This window comes from Taeniopygia guttata, chromosome 9 (assembly GCF_048771995.1).
Source record: "Taeniopygia guttata chromosome 9, bTaeGut7.mat, whole genome shotgun sequence".
Lineage (NCBI taxonomy): Eukaryota > Metazoa > Chordata > Aves > Passeriformes > Estrildidae > Taeniopygia > Taeniopygia guttata.
The window spans coordinates 17500413-17519900 of record NC_133034.1 but is presented as its reverse complement, the minus strand read 5'-3'; the positions used below and the strand labels follow the sequence as shown (position 1 = coordinate 17519900).

Genomic DNA, 19488 nt, shown 5'->3' with positions numbered 1-19488 from the left:
GGATTCCAAGTTCAGACATTTTAATGAATCATTCTCTAGTTGCAAACAGGGCTCATGAGTTACCATCAAACACTTTCACCGATGAAGTGCCGTGCTGATTTCCTACCTGGCTATTGTGTGCTTAAAATCTGAGGAAAAAGAAGTGATGAGTTATTTAACTTACACATGAAGCCCTGCTCAGGCATGTAAAATTGGAGACATACAATTTCAAGTCAAAAAAAGCAAACAAGCTGGTAACACCAGGATAGTTTTTATTTGCTCCCTGAATTAAATATTGGCAGATACAGAAAATTCAGATACCAACAATTTCCCCAACATTTACAAGACTGAGTTTGCAATGTCAGAAAACAAGGACATTTATGCACAGTCCTGGCAACTGATAGTGTGAGTGCACAAGATGGCCCTGCCTGAACATCAGCTTTTTAGAGGCAGTATCCCTGGACTCCAGCATCCAATGCTGTCCCCTCACTGACAGTTGTGGCACCACGGAACGGCCAAGTAAACATCCTGAGTGGGCAGCTCCAGTGCATTTCCTCCTGCAAAGGATTTATTCCGTGCTCCTCCTGAAGGGGCAGAGGCTAGGTCAGCACATCCAATACCCCACCCATGAACACAAGCTGATGGCTGCGGTACCCTTTTCACTCTGTTCTTTGAGAGCAGGGCAGAATGCAGCACAGTGACACTTCCAAGTTAGCTGTTCTTAAAGGCCTTACTGCTGCCACACATTGTCTGAGCCAGAGGCACACTTATTCCCTGCTGCCTGCCGAGCTGCTCTGCGGCTGCAGAGCCTCACAGTGGGTTTGCAGCACTTTTCCTGCTGTCTGAGGGAAGTTTTCAAATAAACGGCCATGAAGTAAGCAAGCTTATGTAACTGAAATCATGTGGATACACAGACGTGCTGCTGAAGGAAATACCATTCGCTCCTTTTCACACTGGAGCAGAACTTAGTAACTTGCATTCTCCTCAAAGCAGCTGGTGCAGTCAATGCCCCCAGGGCAAAACACAAGTGTAGTTGGTGCAGCAGGAGATGCCAGGCACCTCTGCTCCCTTTTCTTAAAAAAAATAAGAAACAGACACTTCTCTAAAACATGTCTGGTAAGCTGGGGGCACAGAAGAATGATCACATGCAGGATATGGTGATCTGTACAGCCATCCACCATCAACCGACCCTGTGGGGAAGCTGAGCAAAACATCATCCCCAGTTCTACAGCACAGGAAACACATGGTTTTAGCAACTCCACTGTGCAATTTGTGTTAGATCCTAGCATGGCAGATGGCAAGAGATTTTCCCTTTTGGAAAGATCACAGAAGTGCCTTCTAGGCTGCAAAATGCCTTGGGCGTCCTCAGACAGCTGCATCTTCTTTAGGCATGAGAACTCTTGAATTCTAGTCCTGCACTCCAGATCCTAATCCACATGCTCTTATACACCAACCTTGCCGGTGTCTCTTCAGCAGGAGTTCCTTTAGCTCCAGAAGCAACAATGACTCCAAAAACCTTAGCTGTACGACCATTCTTCCACAACCCTGATGGCTAGATCTACAGGGGCATCGTATGCATTTGCATCTACTCTCTCCCTTTGTATTAGTAACAAGAACCTCCCAAAAGATAGCTTATAGTACATCATATCCAGGCTCCAGAGGGATTTTAGGTATCACCACCTCCTGCTTTTCCCTTATAGTTTTTATACTGGGTTGCAACACAAAGTGAAAATGAGGGAGGGAGGGAGGAAAGTGGCAAAGTTTGGAACACACAACTGAATTAATGATGGGATTGTCAGTCACTTTGATGTCAGGCCCCACATCTATACACCATGCACTGGCATTGATCTTGCCCTGCCCACTTGGCCCAGAAAGGCAGTGAGAGCCTCTTCTCATGCTGAGCCACCATGTCAGTCTTGGTCGCCATCAGACGACTCCTCCTCTGCCTCCTCCAGCCACTGGATAAACTTCTGGAGCTGCAAAGAGAATGAAATGTAATTGGGTAACAACTGACACCTAGGAGATACTGGAAATGCTCAACAAATACAGTGTGTGAGTGAGCATCACTACCACGCACAGGAAAGATAAAGTGTTTCCAAAAGAAACAGAAATTGAGGAAACAGATTCAGGGAGCAAGAGACAATTAGGTGAAAAACAACTGGGATGCCACTGACAAATGCAGACTGATTAAATTCCTAAAGGAGATTCCTCCAGTCAGACAACCCCTCCAACACTCAGCAAAAAGACAAAAGCTTGAGAGGTTTTCAGAGCTTCAGGGCAAAGAGATGGCAGCTGAACCTTAGCTGACATGTTAGGAAAACTCTGCTGGGAAAAAAATTCATCCTTCAGAAACTGCTATTAAAAAGGCAGCTCATTTTATGTTTTAACTGGGCTTGAACAAGCAGCTGAAAGCACTGCTGACCTATACTAATAGCTGACTTTGCAAAGGTCTTGAACAAAGTTGTTCTTTAGATAGCTTTTTTCCCTCTACTTCTCTTCCAGATCCAGGGAGGAGGACTGGAACAGGGCTCAGCCAAACTGCAGCACAAAGTTCTGCCCAACGGAGGAGGGAGGTTTATGTGCTCCTTGCAACAGAAGCCAAATGAAACCACTCAGTACAGCAAATGCTTAGAAATATATTTGAAGGGACTGCTGAGCCAGGAATGAAAGCTTCAAAGGAATTGCATGGGGCCAGCACACAGGGCATTGGCCTAAAGCCCATTTCAAATGGGTGTTGGCTTAGAGAAGCTGTGCTGCTACTCCAGAAAGTGCTGGCCTCGTGCTACAGCGAGCCCACTAGAAACAATCCTCATACTACCTCCATTCCTCTTCCAAACAGGATGATTCTGGCAGAATGTACAAAAACGCCTGTTCTGGAGAACAAATCTGTGTTGCTTAGTGTTCAGTGCACTGGTGTGTTTCTTGGCCTACCATGTGATAGCAGCTGCTCCACAAAAAGTGACAGTGACACCAAACTTTACTTGAAGTTTCTCTCAGCAGCTGTTGTCTGTCTCCCTCTCTCCACCCCAGCCTCTCCCAACACCTTTGGGACTCACCCGTTGGTTTTTACGAAGCTGCTTTCCTTTGTCAGACGTGTCCCGCAAAGAGAACCAATTGAGAATTACATCTTCTTCCAGAATTTCCAGCTGGTAAAATGTCATCAACACCTGCATCAATTAGAAAAGAGCAACAGGCTCTCTATAAACTCTTTTGGGACCAGCTCACATCCAAGTACAAAGTTTGCACGTAATCTGTGTCTCTCAGCTCTGTCTTCACCAGAAGGCACTCAGTCTGCTTCATTTTCCTTCTACTGTTAAAAATAACCGCGATTCTCTTACCAAGCCTTATGTTCCTGACAGATGCTGTGACACATAATGAGTCAAAGTTCAAGGCCCATCAGTTTCAGCTCTGAGGATGCTGGGTATGACTGAGAGCAGTGGGCAACCAGGGGTCACAGAGGATATCAGTTCAAGACGTAAGTTCTCTTTTTAAAGCAACCCAAACACCATCCCCCAAGCAGATCCAACAAGCAACTGATGCCGGCTCACATTCAACAGTGACACGTGCAGAGGAGCATGAACCTATCCAGCTCTGCCCCTCCTCCTGCCAGCTCTCTCTCTGCAGCGCCTTATGGCAGGTGTCAAAGCAATTGGTCATTCCTCAGCTCAAGCTCCTGCCCCGTGAGCGAGGGGGAGACGCGATCAGGCTTTCTCAGGGTCCTTTGTGCTCAGGCAGAGCAGGCACTTCGCGGTCGGTCTCCTTGCAGCAGAGCGCTAACAAAGCTGGCTGCCAACTCCGAATATAAAGTGTCACTTCAATTCCCAGCCTCTAGGGAAACCCAGGCCCCTAGAACAATGGACATATGCCAAACAATTGCTGTAATTCAAGGACATTTTGGCTCACCAAACTGAAGGCTTTTGGCTCCAGTCCTAAGTGCTTTGCCATCAGCCAGAAGCACTGGTAGCAGAAGTTAGGATTATTCTTTCTTGAGGAATCAAGAGTTAAGCAGGCTCTAGGAGAGCTCTTCCAAAACAGACAAGGGCTTCTTGAGTTGCTGCTAAAGAAGCCTTGCAATCCAAGTCAAATGCTCTCCGTGTGATAAGGCAGACAGAATGCAGGGACAAAATATTTGTGAATGGATGGTAAGGAGAAATATATGAAAATTCTCAGAAGCAGGGAGACAGATAATAAGCCACATAACAGGTTCCCTTTACTCCCAATTTCATAACTAGCTCAGCCTGAATAAAATTCCACTTTTATTCATGGTTTTTGTGTTTTGCACTCCAAAATAGAATAAATCATTTAGCAGTGAGATCCCAGGGACCATGGAGAAATAAATGAAGAGAAGCTCTTCCTAGAGCAAGTCTCTGACCTCGCCTCTTCCAGCGTCACACAACAAGGGCATCTATGTTGGAAGCTGCAAAATAATAGCTCCCCACAGGCTGCAGGCTAGTAATTAATACTCACCCTCAGCTGTGCTCCCTCAGAGGCACAGGCAGACACAGAACTATTTTTTTTTTAATTGTTATAAATGGATTTTCTACACACCCTCTCCACCGAGACTCCAAAATTCTCTCCCTTAAAGCAGAGAAGTGATGATGTAAGCAGGATGCATTCCACTGTGAATCTAGCAAAAATAGATTTGGGAGAGGATACTCACTTTAGCTATCGATGTGCAGAGACTGTCATGTTCCAAGAAGAATTCCTCAATGGCATATAAGGCATTCAAGTGATCTGATGCTCGTTTTATGTAGTTCTTAAACAATGGGGTCCAGTTCTTCAACAGCTGCAGGGAAAAACACAGAAGAGCTCCTGAGCTGAGATGCATGGGTGCACTCAGCCCTGTGTCTCAGCTGTGTTACACCAAGAAAGTGACCCAGAGAAGCATTTTATGAAACTATTCAGCTGACTACTTCAGGTATTTGACCCTCTCTGTCCATGAAACAAATTATATTGAATCTCAGAAACTGTTTTTACTAACTTTCAGAAGCTTTCAGAATATCTATCAGCTTTCTTGTTTTTGCCTCTCTGGACAGAATACCAGATCATCACAATGAACGTGTTCAATGGAGTCTGGTATTCAAACGAAATCTCTTCACTGCAGACTGATAAGGAGAGACACCTACATGCTACTCGCAGCCTCCCCCAACAGAGCAGCTGACATTTCAGTGGAATTTTCCTTCAAAGCAGAAGGACGAATAAGGAAACATAGAAAAAGATAATGCCAGGTTAATTACCAGCTGAGTAGAAGTGAACAGTAAAAAACAACCATCCCTAAAACAGGAACATGTCAGAGCAGCCCCTAAGTGCAAATCACACATTTGCTTTGTGCCTAGAGGCTTGTTTAGACCCTGAAGCCTGCTGCAGGGAATGAGTGGGAAGGATGAAGGGCAAGAAGTTGTTACACTATCAGTTGTTCTCTCCTCCAAGGCTTATTTTTCTTCAAGTCTTAAGTTTAACGATTTTAGTGCTGCCTCTTCAAATAAGATTTTTGAGTTACCCACAGCTCTTTCCCTTGTACATATCTGGGAAATATGCAGCAGGGAGCTCTGCAAAGCAGCACAGACTGACCTGAATCTGGGATAGGAGATAATACTTAGATCCCTGTCCATAAAAATTTTAAAAGGTATCAGAACTTGGATAAGATACAAAAATTCTTCACTGGCCAGATCATGACCTGACCATCCTACAAAAGCATCACAGGAAATTAAATCAGAGTTCCACATCTTTTAAAATGGAGAAATTCAACAGCAGGTGATCCTGAAACTACGTCCCTGGCATGCCTGCACAGATACACAGGTCTGCTGTGCCTTCAGCAGTGTCTTCTTACAGAACACATCTGGCTTGTTTTGAAGGGAAACTGGCAATTCACAGGGGCTTTGGGCATGATGAAGGGGTCTTGAGTCACCTACATTTGGGGTTAATCAGCATTACACTGTCCAGGATAACTGTTAACAGGCAGCAGACCTGAGAGAAGGAGAGTCCAGGACACCCAGCAGAGCTACAGCCCTGGCTATGGAGATAGTCCAGGCTGGTGTGGACTAGCAAAGGCAGCCTCATCTAGGAAACAGTGCTCATCTACTCTGTAGTACTGCACTCCATCACCGCTTCAGACACATCTGCTATGCAACCATGCTGGAATTTGCATGCCTCAAGCAGAAACAAAGAAGGGGATTAGTATAAGCAAACTCATCTGTACAGTGGTACATTGACTGGTTTAAGGAACAACAGTAACAGCACAGAATGATCCTGATCATCAAGGTATGACAATAAAACAACTGAGGGTTCTGTGGCATATTTACAGGAGGTACTTTAGCAAAATCCTTAACGCTAAACACTCTTCCCTCCTCTACAATCATCTCCCCATTCTTATTACTACTGGATAAGAAAGTAATCCTACTGGAAAGTTCATTCCAGGTTAAGAAACACTTTGTAATACTTTTCTATTAACACCTTAAAATCATAAGCAGGCACAAATCTAACCAGAAGCTATTGAGTTTCTGAAAGCAGGTTATTTATACAAAAAAACACTCACAACCCCAGGACTCAATTCAGTGTGCCTGCTGCTGGAAAAGGGAAAGAAGAAAAAATATACCATGTCAAGTTGAGAACATGCACTGCACTGTAACTGGTGCTAATGGGGATAGTTAGACCACAACAGCATCTGTGCTGATCACCATAAATGGCTTCAGTGACAGCAGAGATCCTTTTGGTCTCCAAATAAGCAATTCCATGGTGTGTTCACATGCACACCATTACAGAATCCCAGTTCTGGGAAAGGTCTGTAGTTCTAGGAAAGGTCTATTTCTTTACCTTCTCTTCTTTACAACTTGTACAAGAGCTGAATGAGACACCTGACATACATCAAACTGGACACCTCTATTTGTCAAGCCTCCATGTTTCATCTGAAAAAAATACCCACGGGCATATCCTTTACCAGATGCTTGTTTCCTAAAATTTCTGCAACACTTTAGAGCTTCATGCTCAGGGGCCAGCACTTCAGACCACATAGTGTGGTTTCAAGTCAAACCATACATCACAACTATGGCATTCCCACAATTTCGCCTCCTGAGCTGCCTGGGACTGGTCTACCATAGGTTTTACATAAGCAACCCATTTTATTTCAGCATCTCTTGGTCAGAGTTGAGCTTAAAAGAGAGTGAGAAACATAAAACAGGTCAGAAACATAAAAAAGGTTCAGTGGGCTTCTGATACCCATCACTCTCAGAATGCAGGTAGCCCCATCTCACACAAAATAACACTTTTCCATAAGTACTCCATCATGAGCTGCTCTCAGCCCAAAACTGCTATTGCCTGAGGCAGTTTTAGCTGCAAACTTCAGCAGCAATTACTTTCATTATGTACTAACCTATACCAAGCTTGTGCTTGGGGTTTTCAGAGTATAAATAAGAATTAGTAAATTAATGGAGTGTACTTTTTATGAACTGGAGAATTGCAAGCTGCAGAGAAACCACTGTTCAGATGCTGTACAACTTCTGCCTGAAGAACTGATCTTTGCAGAGCACTGCTGGTAAATACACAAAGCTGCTGCCTCAGAAGAACAGTGACGTGTGTTTAATAAGCCTTTCAAGGCCGGGTCACTACATCTATTAGAGTAGATCTCATCCCAAATATTGGGTTATTGAAACAGTGACAAACACCATGAGTGCAAGTGAACACGCCTGTAGCTCAGCAGGACACTGTGCTCCTGTGCTGAATGCAGTGCAGAAAGCCAGCACAGCAATCCTGAACACAGTGAAGGATTCTCTAAGAAACTTCCTGGTTGTTCATTCCAAGGGAGAATCTGGAGAAACTGGCTGCCGTGATGGTCAGTTGGTTTGACACCTGGCTTTCTTTGATAAATCTAAGGGCAATTTGTACTTCATAAATGAACACAATTCGCTGCCTAGACAAATGCCACCTGCCCATGATGTGACACATGGCCACTCTAAACACCACACTGTGATCACTAAAGGTGAGCTGACTTGCTCTCTCTGCTGCTAAACATGAGCATTAGCTTTCCTTTGATGAAAAAGATACGGACAAAGTTATCCCAATAAAGTTTTCATGTACTACCATTGTCTTTAACTTCTAGGGGTTTGGGGCAATTACACAAAACTTCATGCACTTACATGCTTCATCCCAGACTAGAACATCTTCTGACTGGATGCTGCAGGGAAATTCTCCTTTTCCACTCATGCTAGAGTAAGAGCCTAATCTGGGAGACCAAGAGATGCCATATCCCAGCTGGGATTAAAAAAAAAAAAAAATCCTAGATAGCTATCAATTCCACACAAGCTGTTGTCTAGATGTACTTCCACTCAGAATCTTAACACCTGCTCCAACATTTTCTTTGGTCCTCCTCCTTCAATTCTCTTTTTCTAGGACAGGACATGCTATTCAAGAAAACAGTCTGGAAAAATGAACAAAAGCAAGCAGAACTTAAACAGAGTGAGCCATCTGAAGAACAGATCAGTTTACATGGATGTTTCCTGCAAATGGCATCTCCACATGTCCAAGGGGTAAATTAAATAGCATGGTTACACCTACACAAAGGAGAATTAGTTTTCCACCCTTTCCCATCAATTGAAAGCACATACTTCCTCAGAGAAAGGATTATGAGGAAGTCTAGTGTTCTGCTCAATCTCCTAAAAAAAAAAAAAGTAGTCCTTAAAAAAATTAAGTAGTCTGTCCCAAACATGTGTCAGACCTATTCATTCTGAAAGAGCATCTTCAGAATCTGTAGTCTGCAAAGTGAAACACATAAATGGACTGTAACAAGGAGACAAATATACTACAATTACTTCAGCTTGAGTGAACAAAAACATTAAGAGAAGACTGCCTGCTTTTTAAAACAGATCCTACCCTATTTTGTCTGCCACAAGGCAGGAAATAGAAGTTGGTACACCCAACTATACAATCCATCTCCCTACAAACAAAGCAGAACATTATCTTTGCACAAAGACAACAATATCATGCCTTTGCATTTGGCTGGAAAAAAACCTGGCACCAATTATGGTATGCAGACAAGTAAGACCTTGGAAAGGATCCCACTGGGAGAGGAGTGCTCCCCACTGCCCCAGGGACAGGACTTGAGATGGACTGGAACTGGGTTGCTGGAATGCAAGTCTGTAAAGACATCTCTAACAGACCTTCTCTTTTCTCTTTCACAAGTTATGCACATCTACCATCTCACACAGGCAACAGAAACAACTACAGGTACTGAAGTAGAGCTCCCACATCTACAGTCTCAGCTCAGCTCTGTCAAACAGGAACAACAGTTTCAGTTCATTTTTACTTCTACAGAAGACAAAGAGGCTCATGAACTCAAGGAGTTCAAGTGGCTCCAGGCTTAAACAAAGAGATTTCTCAGGGAAGAACTACCCAGGGCACACAGAAAGACTGTTACACACTAGGAGACGAGCCCAAAGAGTTGTCAAATGGAGCAGGACTCACAGGAAGTAACGCTGAGAAATAGTTCTGGGAGTCCAGGTTTGCATCCAGCTGCTGCAGTGGGAACTCCAGGATCACTTTACTGAGCACCTGCATCATCTCCTTCAGGCTAATGTTATATGCATACCTATAATGAAAAAAGGCAAAAACCCCTCAACATTTCACACTGTCTGATCTCTGCAGACTGTGGCTATTCACAGAGATAGAGTAAAAAATCTGATTTTCATCTTCTCAATCTATTTCTTATTTGTTTATTTTGTTTTCCAAATATTCAGACAATAAAATACTTTGCATTGCATCAAGCCCTGCATAAGGCCTGGAAAATGTTATCACAATTGGAACAAGCTGCTGCAGGGACAGGACCCTCACATTTACCAGAGTGCTGTAGGAATGCTCTTGCACAAAAGAAGGCACACAGGTTTGGATTTGAGAAACAGTAGATAAAAGGCACTCTGATTATGTGTTCTAGACTTGCTGTAGTAAAAATACTGTGGACAAGCCACACCACAGCACAGCTCCAGCTGCAGGCAGCTGGCTGAATGCTGCAATGCCCAGAGCAACAGACTCTGCATGAACTTCCAGGCAGTTGTGCCAAGAACTGGTCTTTTCTCTTCAGTCTACAGTTATTTAGCAGCAATTCAATCTCCTGTTACAGAGATGGGGCAGGAAAAGCCAAACAACCAAGGATGCTAGAGGTGCAGCTGGTGCTCTCCATCAACTCCTGCTGTCATTCAGTCATGATGTCTAAGCTGCATTTCTCATGCTCCACACTGACAAAATGTCTAACAATGGGCATTCACATGGTTTCTCTTCTTTTGACATGCCTGCTGTCAATCCCAACTGTTCAGCATAAGTGACAACAGCCCTAAGGACACACCAAGGATCCCTAAGGACATCCCCAACTCACTTGAGGGAATTGAGTTCCAGGACCAGGTTGTCACAGGAAATGTTTTCTTCTTCACCCCTTTGTAACGTACCCAGAACCTCATTCTGGAAAACTAATGAAAGAAAGGACAGGCAGTTAGACATGAGGGAAAAACACAGATTCTTCAAACTGCTCATTACTGAAGGAATGATGCCCTTAACAAAAAAAGCATTCTGACACAGATGTTTATTTGTTCTCTGTACACTGAGACAAACCCACAGCAACTATACTTATAAATACTGGGATATAATTCAAACAAAGGAAACCACCTACTAAATGGCATTTATATATCCACAGAAACCAGTATAAAGCTATTTACCTCTACAGCCTTTTAGAGTGGAGTTTCTGTTATACTTTCACAATCTAGCCTTTCCTATTCAGACAAACCTCATCTTCCCATAACTGAAAGTACTAATTCAAATCTAAAATTTATTGATTTAATTTCCTTTGGGGCAATATTCCAATATGAGAAAGTTTTCTGTTTTTTCCAATTTGGCCTAAACCACTTTCAAATCCAGGTAAGCTTAACCTGGAAAACCAAACAAGCTTAACCAAGAAAACTACAACATCCCTGCCAAAAGAGGCAGCTTCTACAAGGACATTTATTTCTCCAGAATTATTACAATACTAAGCTGTCCATACAGAGAAACTCTGCTGGACCTTCCCATAGTCTCTAGAATTAGTCAATGACACTGCCATTTAAACAGACAACTCAGGAAGGTCTCTTTCATGAAGGTCTAGTGATGAGGAATGAGAAAGATGGAGGCTCTTTGCTAGTTTCTCCTCCTTCACTGCCTTGGGTTAACCCAGCAGTGATACATGGAATATTAAAGAACTCTGTAGAAAATGCAAGAAGTGCAGGAAACAACATATCACAGAGGTGCACAGATTTTCCAATACACCCAGAGAAAGAGGCACAAACTTCACACACTGCATTACCTACAGTCACTGTACTTCTTCAGAGCCCATCTCACCTTTTATGTCATCCAGCTGAGGGGAAGCTGCCCGACTGTCTGGTTCCTCAGAGCCCATGCTCAGGTCACTGTCAGATTCACTCTCTTCCTCTGAGTGCATAGCTGGGCCTGAGGAAGGAGAAGATGCAGCATTCAGCACTCAAAAGCTGCAACCATCACATGCCATGAGGAACCAGGTGTCCCAGGGACTTCCCAACCAAGTCAGCAACTATCTGCCCTTGCAAGGAAGCTTCTATTTACAGGTCCAGATGATTAAATTTGCTGCAGAGGGAACACTACAGCTGGCACTAGGATAATGGAATTTTTTGGGAGTCTGCAGGCAGACTCCGACATGGACAGAAGCAACTGCATTTTGCACAGACTGCTGAGTCACAATGGAGCAATGTCAGCAGACACTGCCATTGGCAGGAAGAAAGCCAGCAGCACCTGGAATAGCCAAAGTATATTCCCATCTGAGGATGGGCTTGGTATCCCATAGTGCAGCATTCCCAGCACAGACAGCTCTGTGTGTTACTGCAAGTCAAATATCTAACAAACACCTTCCACAGAGCACAGGTAGAGAATCTGGTCTATGATCTGCTTTTACCTCTCACCTTCCCTCCACACACAGCTGTTATCTGGAGCCAGTCTGCTTCACAAAGCCCAGGTCTTGCCCTAGACACAATTACCAGCATCCCACTTGGCCAGTTTCCCCAACACACGCCTGTCTGTTCACTCCCAGGTGTCCACACTAAACTTTTCCTCACCCCATAGGCTTTGCCTTTGCTCTTCTTCATCCTCTTCATTCTTGTCATCTGCTTTCCAGAGATAGCCTCTGCCCTCTGAGCCTACGTCCTTTTTATTGTAACCTGAAAAAGAATCAGCAATAAGAGTGTGGATGTAGCAGATCTGCTTACAGGCAAACCTGAAACAGACTGTATAACCTGCATGTTACTGCCCCTAAATAGCCTTCATCAAGAGAGAGCTAGGATTCCTGCAGATGCAGATGGATTTAAGCTTTCATGTTCTCACATGCCTTAACAAGTGACTTACTCCTCCTTACAGCAGCAACATTTGGCAGACCGTGTTTAGATCCCTTGACAAACCCACACTGTAGCAACAGTACTTCACAAGGACAAAGCCCTTGGACACAGCTGAGTATCCTTGCTTGCCCTGATGAAAACACAGGTTCCAGGTTGAATGCAGCACTAAGCTCCACCCTGGCATGGAATGGGGCTGGTAAAGACCCCAAAAGATCATGGAAGACAAAACCTTCTGCATAGCTTTAGTGCACAGAGACTCTCATACCTTTCAGTTTCACTTTGCTCTCCTTGTTCACACCAGAATCATCACTGAACTGGTCATCGTCTTCTTCCTCCTCATCTGGGGGGTGCAGAGAGATCACTGTGCCCTCAGAGAGAGTGATGCCAGGACCTACTACTACCTGAAAATATGTGAAACGCGTCTCAATGACAAACACACTGATTGCTCCCTTGTACCTCCACCAGCAGCTCCAGACAAGCTGTCACTAATAAGTGTAACTGCAGACACCAGCACTGCTACTTTCCATACTATACTGCCCCAGCCAAGCAAAGGGAAGAAAAAGGTGGGAGCAGTAGCACAGTCTCCACCTCTGCAGAAACGCTTGGGGCAGCCCTGTGTTCTGGAAGAGAACAGTATAAGATGAGTAACCTGCCAGGAGAGGCAGAAAGCAGAACAGACATAAATCAGCTCACCTGAGAAGAGAGGACACAGCGGGGCTTTAGCTTTACTTTCTCCTTCACTTCTGCCTCATCACAGATAACAGAATGGTGGATCTCCACGTTATCTGCTATGTGCACTCGGTCCCACAGAACAGCTCCATCCAAAGTGACTTTATCACCTGTCATACACCACCAAGGACAAATATGTTGAGGAAGGCTGTCTGGTGCTCTCTGACACTGTTGAGTCCACTAGAAAGCATTTTACTGACTCCCAACCCCCTTGATGCATGATGGATGTTAGACGACAGGGAAGATTTGCTTCAGAGGCCTACATCCACTTCTTATCCAAAGTTGAAAGAAGTATTTGTTCTCTAAAGAGACTTGTGAGTAACAACTGACATCTCAGTTTTGGACAAACTCAGCCAAATCACAAAGAAAAAAAAAAAAGGAAAATCCAGCCAAGGCCAAGAAGGAGTGAGCTAGGAGGGAGCAAGTTCAGATGTCCCTCATTTGCAGGATGGTGGTGGTTGATAACTCTAGATCAGTAAAGGTCATGCATTCTCTGCTGCTGAAATAACTCATTTTCATGAAGTACTTTCCAGCTTCATTATGGTAACCTGAAAACTCTAATCTATCTCCTGTGCTGGAAAACCAAGCTCTTCTCCTTTATCCCCATTAGCAATTAATCAGTACTCACCTATCACCTTCTCTCAGTGCCAAACACACTTTAAAAACCGAATTCTAGCAAATGTGTGTCCTGGCCTGGCACGGCTGGCACATCCCCCACTCTTGCACTCACCTATCCTACAGTTCTGCCCAATAACACTGTTGGTGATGGAGCAGTTGCTGCCAATGACCGTTCCCTGCCCGATGAGCACGTTCTCTTCCAGCACGCTGCCGTGGCCGAGGCTCACATCCACCCCTCGGTAAATGTTGTGTTTAGAGTGGGTGTAACTCTGGTTCTTGTCATCAGTGAAGTTCATCTCCGGAGTGAGAGGATAAACCCAGCGCCGGATGATGTCAGAGCACACAGCTTCGTACATCAGCAGGTTGCATATATGAGCACCGTACTCTTCTGTTGCTACATGCATATGGATCTGGTTCCCCAGGACCTGGCAGACAGGCAGGAGCACATCAGGAGGTTCTCTAAGGCAAAGTAACTGGATCTCCCTTGTAACAACCCCCTCCTTACCTCCTCATTCACCAACAGGCCACGCACAAAGTCATCCCGTGTCTGGTAGTCAAAATTGTCTGTGAACAGTTCAGCCACCTGCCAGGAATAAAGTACATGGTAATACAGTTAGAGCCAAGTTATACAATATAGGAAAGTGATGGTCTTGCCTTGAATAAAGCTCTGACTCCTTCTGCTAGGAATATCGACCCTCCCATCTCCTCCCCCTACTACTCCTTCAGAATCCATGAACAGATTCTGATTTGCAAAAGGGGCAAGACACTGCTTTAGCATTTCCAAGCAATTTTCCCAGCCTTACTTTGCAGTTTAACCCCCAAAGGAAGGCTGGAAGATCTGATAAAGTTAGCGAGTCTTAGCTGGATTAACCCTGAATGTTACCCTAACATGGTACCAGCTTAAAAGTACTGACACTTCTCCACAGCACAACCACCACCTCTGCTCCACAGATCTTATTACACCCAAAGTGAAATCACTTATTTCCTGAAATAGTTTCATTCTGTGCCAAATCAGTCAGTCTCTCTGGATGCATCCACCATGTAGTTCTAAGATCTCCTGGGCTTGAGCAGTGGATGCCAGAAACAGACAGAGCACAGCAGACTGTTTCACACAGCAGCAGACTGTTCCACACAGCAGCACCCACCACATGATCACCCAGGCCTTCAGCTCAGCCAGTTCTGTTTCCCAAATCTGGTACTCAGGCCACACACATCCTGCACACCAGCAGTACCAAGGGAGCAGAGCAGACTGAATTTTGGACCCTTGGAAGGGCAGGGCTCACCTGTGGAGAGCAGATGCTGATATGACAATCCAACAAGTCATGGCGCACCTCGACGTTCTCAATGGAGTTCTGGAACAGACTCTGAAAGAGGAAAAAAATCAGATGACCTGAGTGCCTCATGCAGTATTGAACCCCAAAAGCCTTCTATAAGTCAGGGGCAGTATTGACTGAATTATTAAACTAGCTGAAATTCTGAGGATCAGAGAAATCTGCCATCTACACTAGACCCAGTCTTAGCAGTCACAGACTGGTCACACAAAGAGCTGAGTGTCAGCCAGCAGAGACTGTCCCTGCCCCTACACAGTGCAGCTCTCCCAGAAACAGCCTGTATTTCCAACAATCACTTTTCCTCCAGAAGGCTCCTTACCTCAGTCTCTGGGAGCTACAACTGTACAAAAAAACCCACGGATAAATCTAAATACAATTTTTTACAGCTGGGGGTCAGTTTTGTATTGTTGGGTTTTGGTTGTTTTTGGCTTTTCCTTTTCTGTTTACTACAGTGGTTTGTACTTCCATTTGAAGACATGAAATAATCTCCTGATTACTGATTTGAGGATGAAAATATTATACAATCACAGCCTTAGTCCTGAGTAGAAGAAAGAAACTCGCCCATCTATCTCATGGAGAAAGAGCCTCCACAGACATTTACAGAGCATTTACTATATTACTAGGTGAACCAACAGGTAAAAGGAGGTACCACTCCTTGCACCTCTGTAATTCCACCCCATGTCAGGCTCAACAACACTTCAAAAAGGAAAGAGTTGTTAAACACTGGAATGGACTGCCCAGGGAGGTGCTGGTGTCCCACCCCTAGAGGTGTTCAAGAAATGACTGGACGTGCCATGGTCTAGTTGACAAGGTGCTGATCAAAGGTTGGACTCTCTGATGTCAGAGCTCTTTTCCAACCTGATTTGGTAAAAATGGTCTGTGTATGGTAGTGGTATATGCACCCCAATTTGGGAGCCCCTGCGATATCACAAATAATCTCTCCCTTGTTTTACATCATTGAAAGGAAATAAAGGGCAAAACCTGAACTCTGAGAAATCATCTCCCTCATGCTCAACCTGGAATGAGTCACAAACATGTGTGTCCCAGCATGTTATCACTAAACCTCAAATAAAGATTAAAGGGGGGAAAAAGCCAGTTTACCCCAAGTTACTTCCTATCATCTGCTCCTCCAAGAGGAGCAGCTAGGACAGCTCCCCAGCCCTCATTCAAGGAGGATCTCCTTGGGTGGGCTGCCCTTTTCCACCTGCCAGGCTCCAGACGCACCATAGGAAAGCGGAATCGTTTCAGCCCCTGCGTCCTCTGGTAGTGAAGGACACGGTTTGTGGCACTGTCCATCGCAATCACAATGTCATCCTCCTTGCACCTGGCATGGTGGCCAGGCGAGGACTCCTTGAATATCAGGGTCATCACCGACACATTCTTTTCCATCTTACGACGCAACCTGAGAAAGGAGGGCAGAATGATGAGAACACTCCTCAGAGAGCTACAGACCGCAGTCTCAGCACACCAGGCAAGCATCCACTCTCCCAGCACCTACTTGTGCTCTTCCAGGGCTTTGGATATATTGAAGTTGGACACCACGTCGCCGGTGACCAGGATGAAGTCGGAACGAACGAGGGACTTGGCATCCACGTCCCGCAGCACGTCCCCGAGGGAGCGGTACAGGTCCGAGGTGACAAAGCGCACCGTGTTGGGAGACGTGTGCCGGCACCACTTGGATTTTCTGGAAGAAGGAAAAAATCCATCAGGAAGTCATAAAGAGGCTGTTCCCACAGACACACAGTGTCCCAGTGTGTGCCACAGCTACAGGGTGCTGTCAAAGAGCAGCACAAAGAGCAGCACCCTGTGACAGTGAGCCTGCTATTGCCAGGCTCAGGTACACTCAGAAGGGAAACTGAGGAGCAGACCCACAACACTCAATCCTTTTAACACACTGCACAACCACCCTCCTACACAGCAGGGACAATCTCTTCTGAGATATGCTGGGAGACCACTGCTGAAAGGGTGTCTCTTACATAAGAATCAGTAAGGTCTTTGAGGCTTGTTGGAGGGCAGATGAATACTTTCCATGATAAAACTAAAAAGAATAAGAGAATTCTTACTGCAAATGCTCTTTTATCTCAGCTGACTTCCAACAGCAGAAAACAAAGGTTTCTTCCACTCCAGTTGCTGTAAGGAACTCCAAGGTATAATCAATCATGGCCACATTTGCCATAGGTAAAAGAGCCTGAAAAAAAAGCCAATACCAAAAAACCATACAGATAGCTGAACAGCCAACATCAGCAACAGACACTTCCAACTTGGGGATATAATGTCATCAATAGTACCAGAAACATAACACAAGTAACTGCTCCACCAGGTTTTATAAAAATATTTTTGAGATGAACTAAACAGTAAGAACTAACTTGCAATTTTCTAGAGGTAGATCCTCGTTCAGAAAGGAAGGCATAAAAAAGTTAAGTTATCACTGAAAACTGTTCAAGAAGACTCAGATAAATGACAGAGACTGGAAAAAAAGAAGTGCTGATTCCCTGACTCAGGCTTTGACTGCTTCAAGAAAAACCTGTCAGACATGAATGATGAAGCCAGAGGAATACGAGTGTCCAGAATTAAACAGGGGGAAAAAAACCCTCAACCTAAAGTGAAGCAAATACTCTCTTGACTTGAGATTCAACTCACACTTTTAAACTGAGTTACTGAGTCACACCTGAGTGATGGCATGCCATTCCTTAATTCATTTTTGGTGCTGTTTCATTTCAGGCTGGAGCTCGCGTGTATAATTACAAGCACCACCAACACTTAATCAGCAAACGAGGTGAGATAATTATTCAGACCTAAAGTCTCCAGAAGCCTTTTATGTTCCTTTAACACACAGTCTTTGAGCTGGATAATTAAAGTACATCCCCATCCATTTTTCTGGCCATATTCTTTCACGCATTACAGCTGCCAAGAGCCAAGATTTCGTTTTATTCCTTTATCAGAAACAAACCTATCCAAACCCGCTGCCAGCCGTGCACCAGCCACAGGCGAGGAGCCGACACGCAGCTCGCCACGCCATATGGAAAAGCGGTCAGCACTGACACAGCGACCGATGCTCGGACAGAAGCTCCCACGGGCGAGAACTGCCGGAGCGCAGGAGGGCGGGAGAAGCCTCGCCCCCTCCCGGTCCAGCCCGGCCTCTCGCCGGATCCCTGCCCACCCCGGCCTCCCGGGGACAGTGCACACCGGACAGGCGGCCCCGGAGGCACCGGCGCGGCGCAGGCAGCAGCACCCAGAGGGGATTTCTCACCCGCGGCCGGTCCTTGGAGATGGGGAAAAAGCGGCGGTTGAAGCTGTCGGCGACCAGCACGGCCTGGAGCGGCGGCGGCGGCTCCTCCTGCGGGTCGGGGCCGCGGGCAGAGCCCCCGCCCGCCCCGCGCCGCGCGGTACCGCGGGCCGCCATCGCCGCACGCGGCCGCCGCCGCTTCCGCTTCCGCTCGCGACGGGAGCGGCGACGGGCGCCCGGTGGGGACACAACAGCGCGGGGCGGCGCGTCCCGGCGGGAGCGGGGCGGGAACGGGGCGGGAGCGGGGCGAGAGCTGCTCCTTGCCTCTCCATCGTCTCCTTCCTCCTGGCGTCACCCCCAGGTGGCCTCGGGGTGTGTGTAGTGCTTTGCTGTGACCCTGGTGGTGTCTGCTTTTGGGAGCAGTGATGTTTTCTGATACGCTTCCTAGCAGCGATGTCTTTGCGCTGCGTTTCCAAATGTCCAGAGGCTCCTTCTGCAAAGGACAGCCGGGATGTGAAGCAGCCCGTCAGTGCACAGCTCGCTCCTGCCATCAAAAAGCTGTCCCAAAACCCGCAGCCCCTGAGGGACCCCTCGGAGCCCGCTCCGAGACCCTTCCAGAGCGGATGGGAGGAAAGAAGACGTGGTTTCCGAGGATTGGGGTGGCATTTTTGTTCCCCTCAGCTTGGTGAGGCAGCTGCGGTGCTGCAGTGCTGGTGTCTGCCTGTCCCCCTGCTCGGACTCTGCCGGTTCCATGGATCCCGCTTCCCTCAGCATTCCTGCCCCAGCCCAGGCTCCGTCCTCGCACGGCTCTGATTGTGCTTCCACACTATCCTGGTCCTCAGAAGGGAATGGGCCATGTACAGCCCTCAGCACAGAAATCTGCCCTCAGCTGGGTCCTCAGAAGGGAATGGGCCATGTACAGCCCTCAGCACAGAAATCTGCCCTCAGCTGGGTCCTCAGAAGGGAATGGGCCATGTACAGCCCTCAGCACAGAAATCTGCCCTCAGCTGGGTCCTCAGAAGGGAATGGGCCATGTACAGCCCTCAGCACAGAAATCTGCTCTCAGCTGGGTCCCTCTGCTGCCTTTCCCTGCTGCCGGTCCCAGGGCTGCAGGATTTACCTGGCACAGTTCTCACAGCACCGTCACCGAGGAAAAGCTATGTGATCACCCTGCATTCAAAACCAGGAAAACAGGCTGAAAGACCTCCCTAGGGAGCTCCTAACTGGATGG

At 46.2% G+C, this 19488-nt stretch overlaps 1 protein-coding gene across 1 annotated transcript; it reads right to left on the bottom strand.

The window, feature by feature from the left end:
* Window positions 1–234: 234 nt before the first annotated feature.
* EIF2B5 (eukaryotic translation initiation factor 2B subunit epsilon) lies at window positions 235–18480 on the bottom strand. The gene is made up of 16 exons (XM_004176766.5): window positions 18282–18480; window positions 17095–17219; window positions 16530–16715; window positions 16256–16433; window positions 14984–15064; window positions 14206–14283; window positions 13813–14125; window positions 13047–13192; window positions 12619–12754; window positions 12078–12179; window positions 11332–11439; window positions 10340–10430; window positions 9436–9559; window positions 4640–4765; window positions 3036–3146; window positions 235–1955 (listed from the first exon to the last, which is right to left on the bottom strand). Exons 1-16 carry the CDS (start codon window positions 18432–18434, stop codon window positions 1890–1892), a joined length of 2124 nt encoding a protein of 707 aa, XP_004176814.3. The 5' UTR covers window positions 18435–18480; the 3' UTR covers window positions 235–1889.
* Window positions 18481–19488: the final 1008 nt, after the last annotated feature.

Bases quoted from the DNA above. Each gene is read 5' to 3' on its own strand.
- EIF2B5 (XM_004176766.5), bottom strand. From the start codon at position 18,434: ATGGCGGCCCGCGGTACCGCGCGGCGCGGGGCGGGCGGGGGCTCTGCC. The intron at 16,716-17,094 runs GTAAGAATTCTC...TCCTTCTTCCAG, and splicing joins GAGATAAAAGAGCATTTGCA to AAAATCCAAGTGGTGCCGGC. The intron at 11,440-12,077 runs GTGAGGAAAAGT...CTCCTTCCTCAG, and splicing joins GCAAAGGCAAAGCCTATGGG to GCCCAGCTATGCACTCAGAG.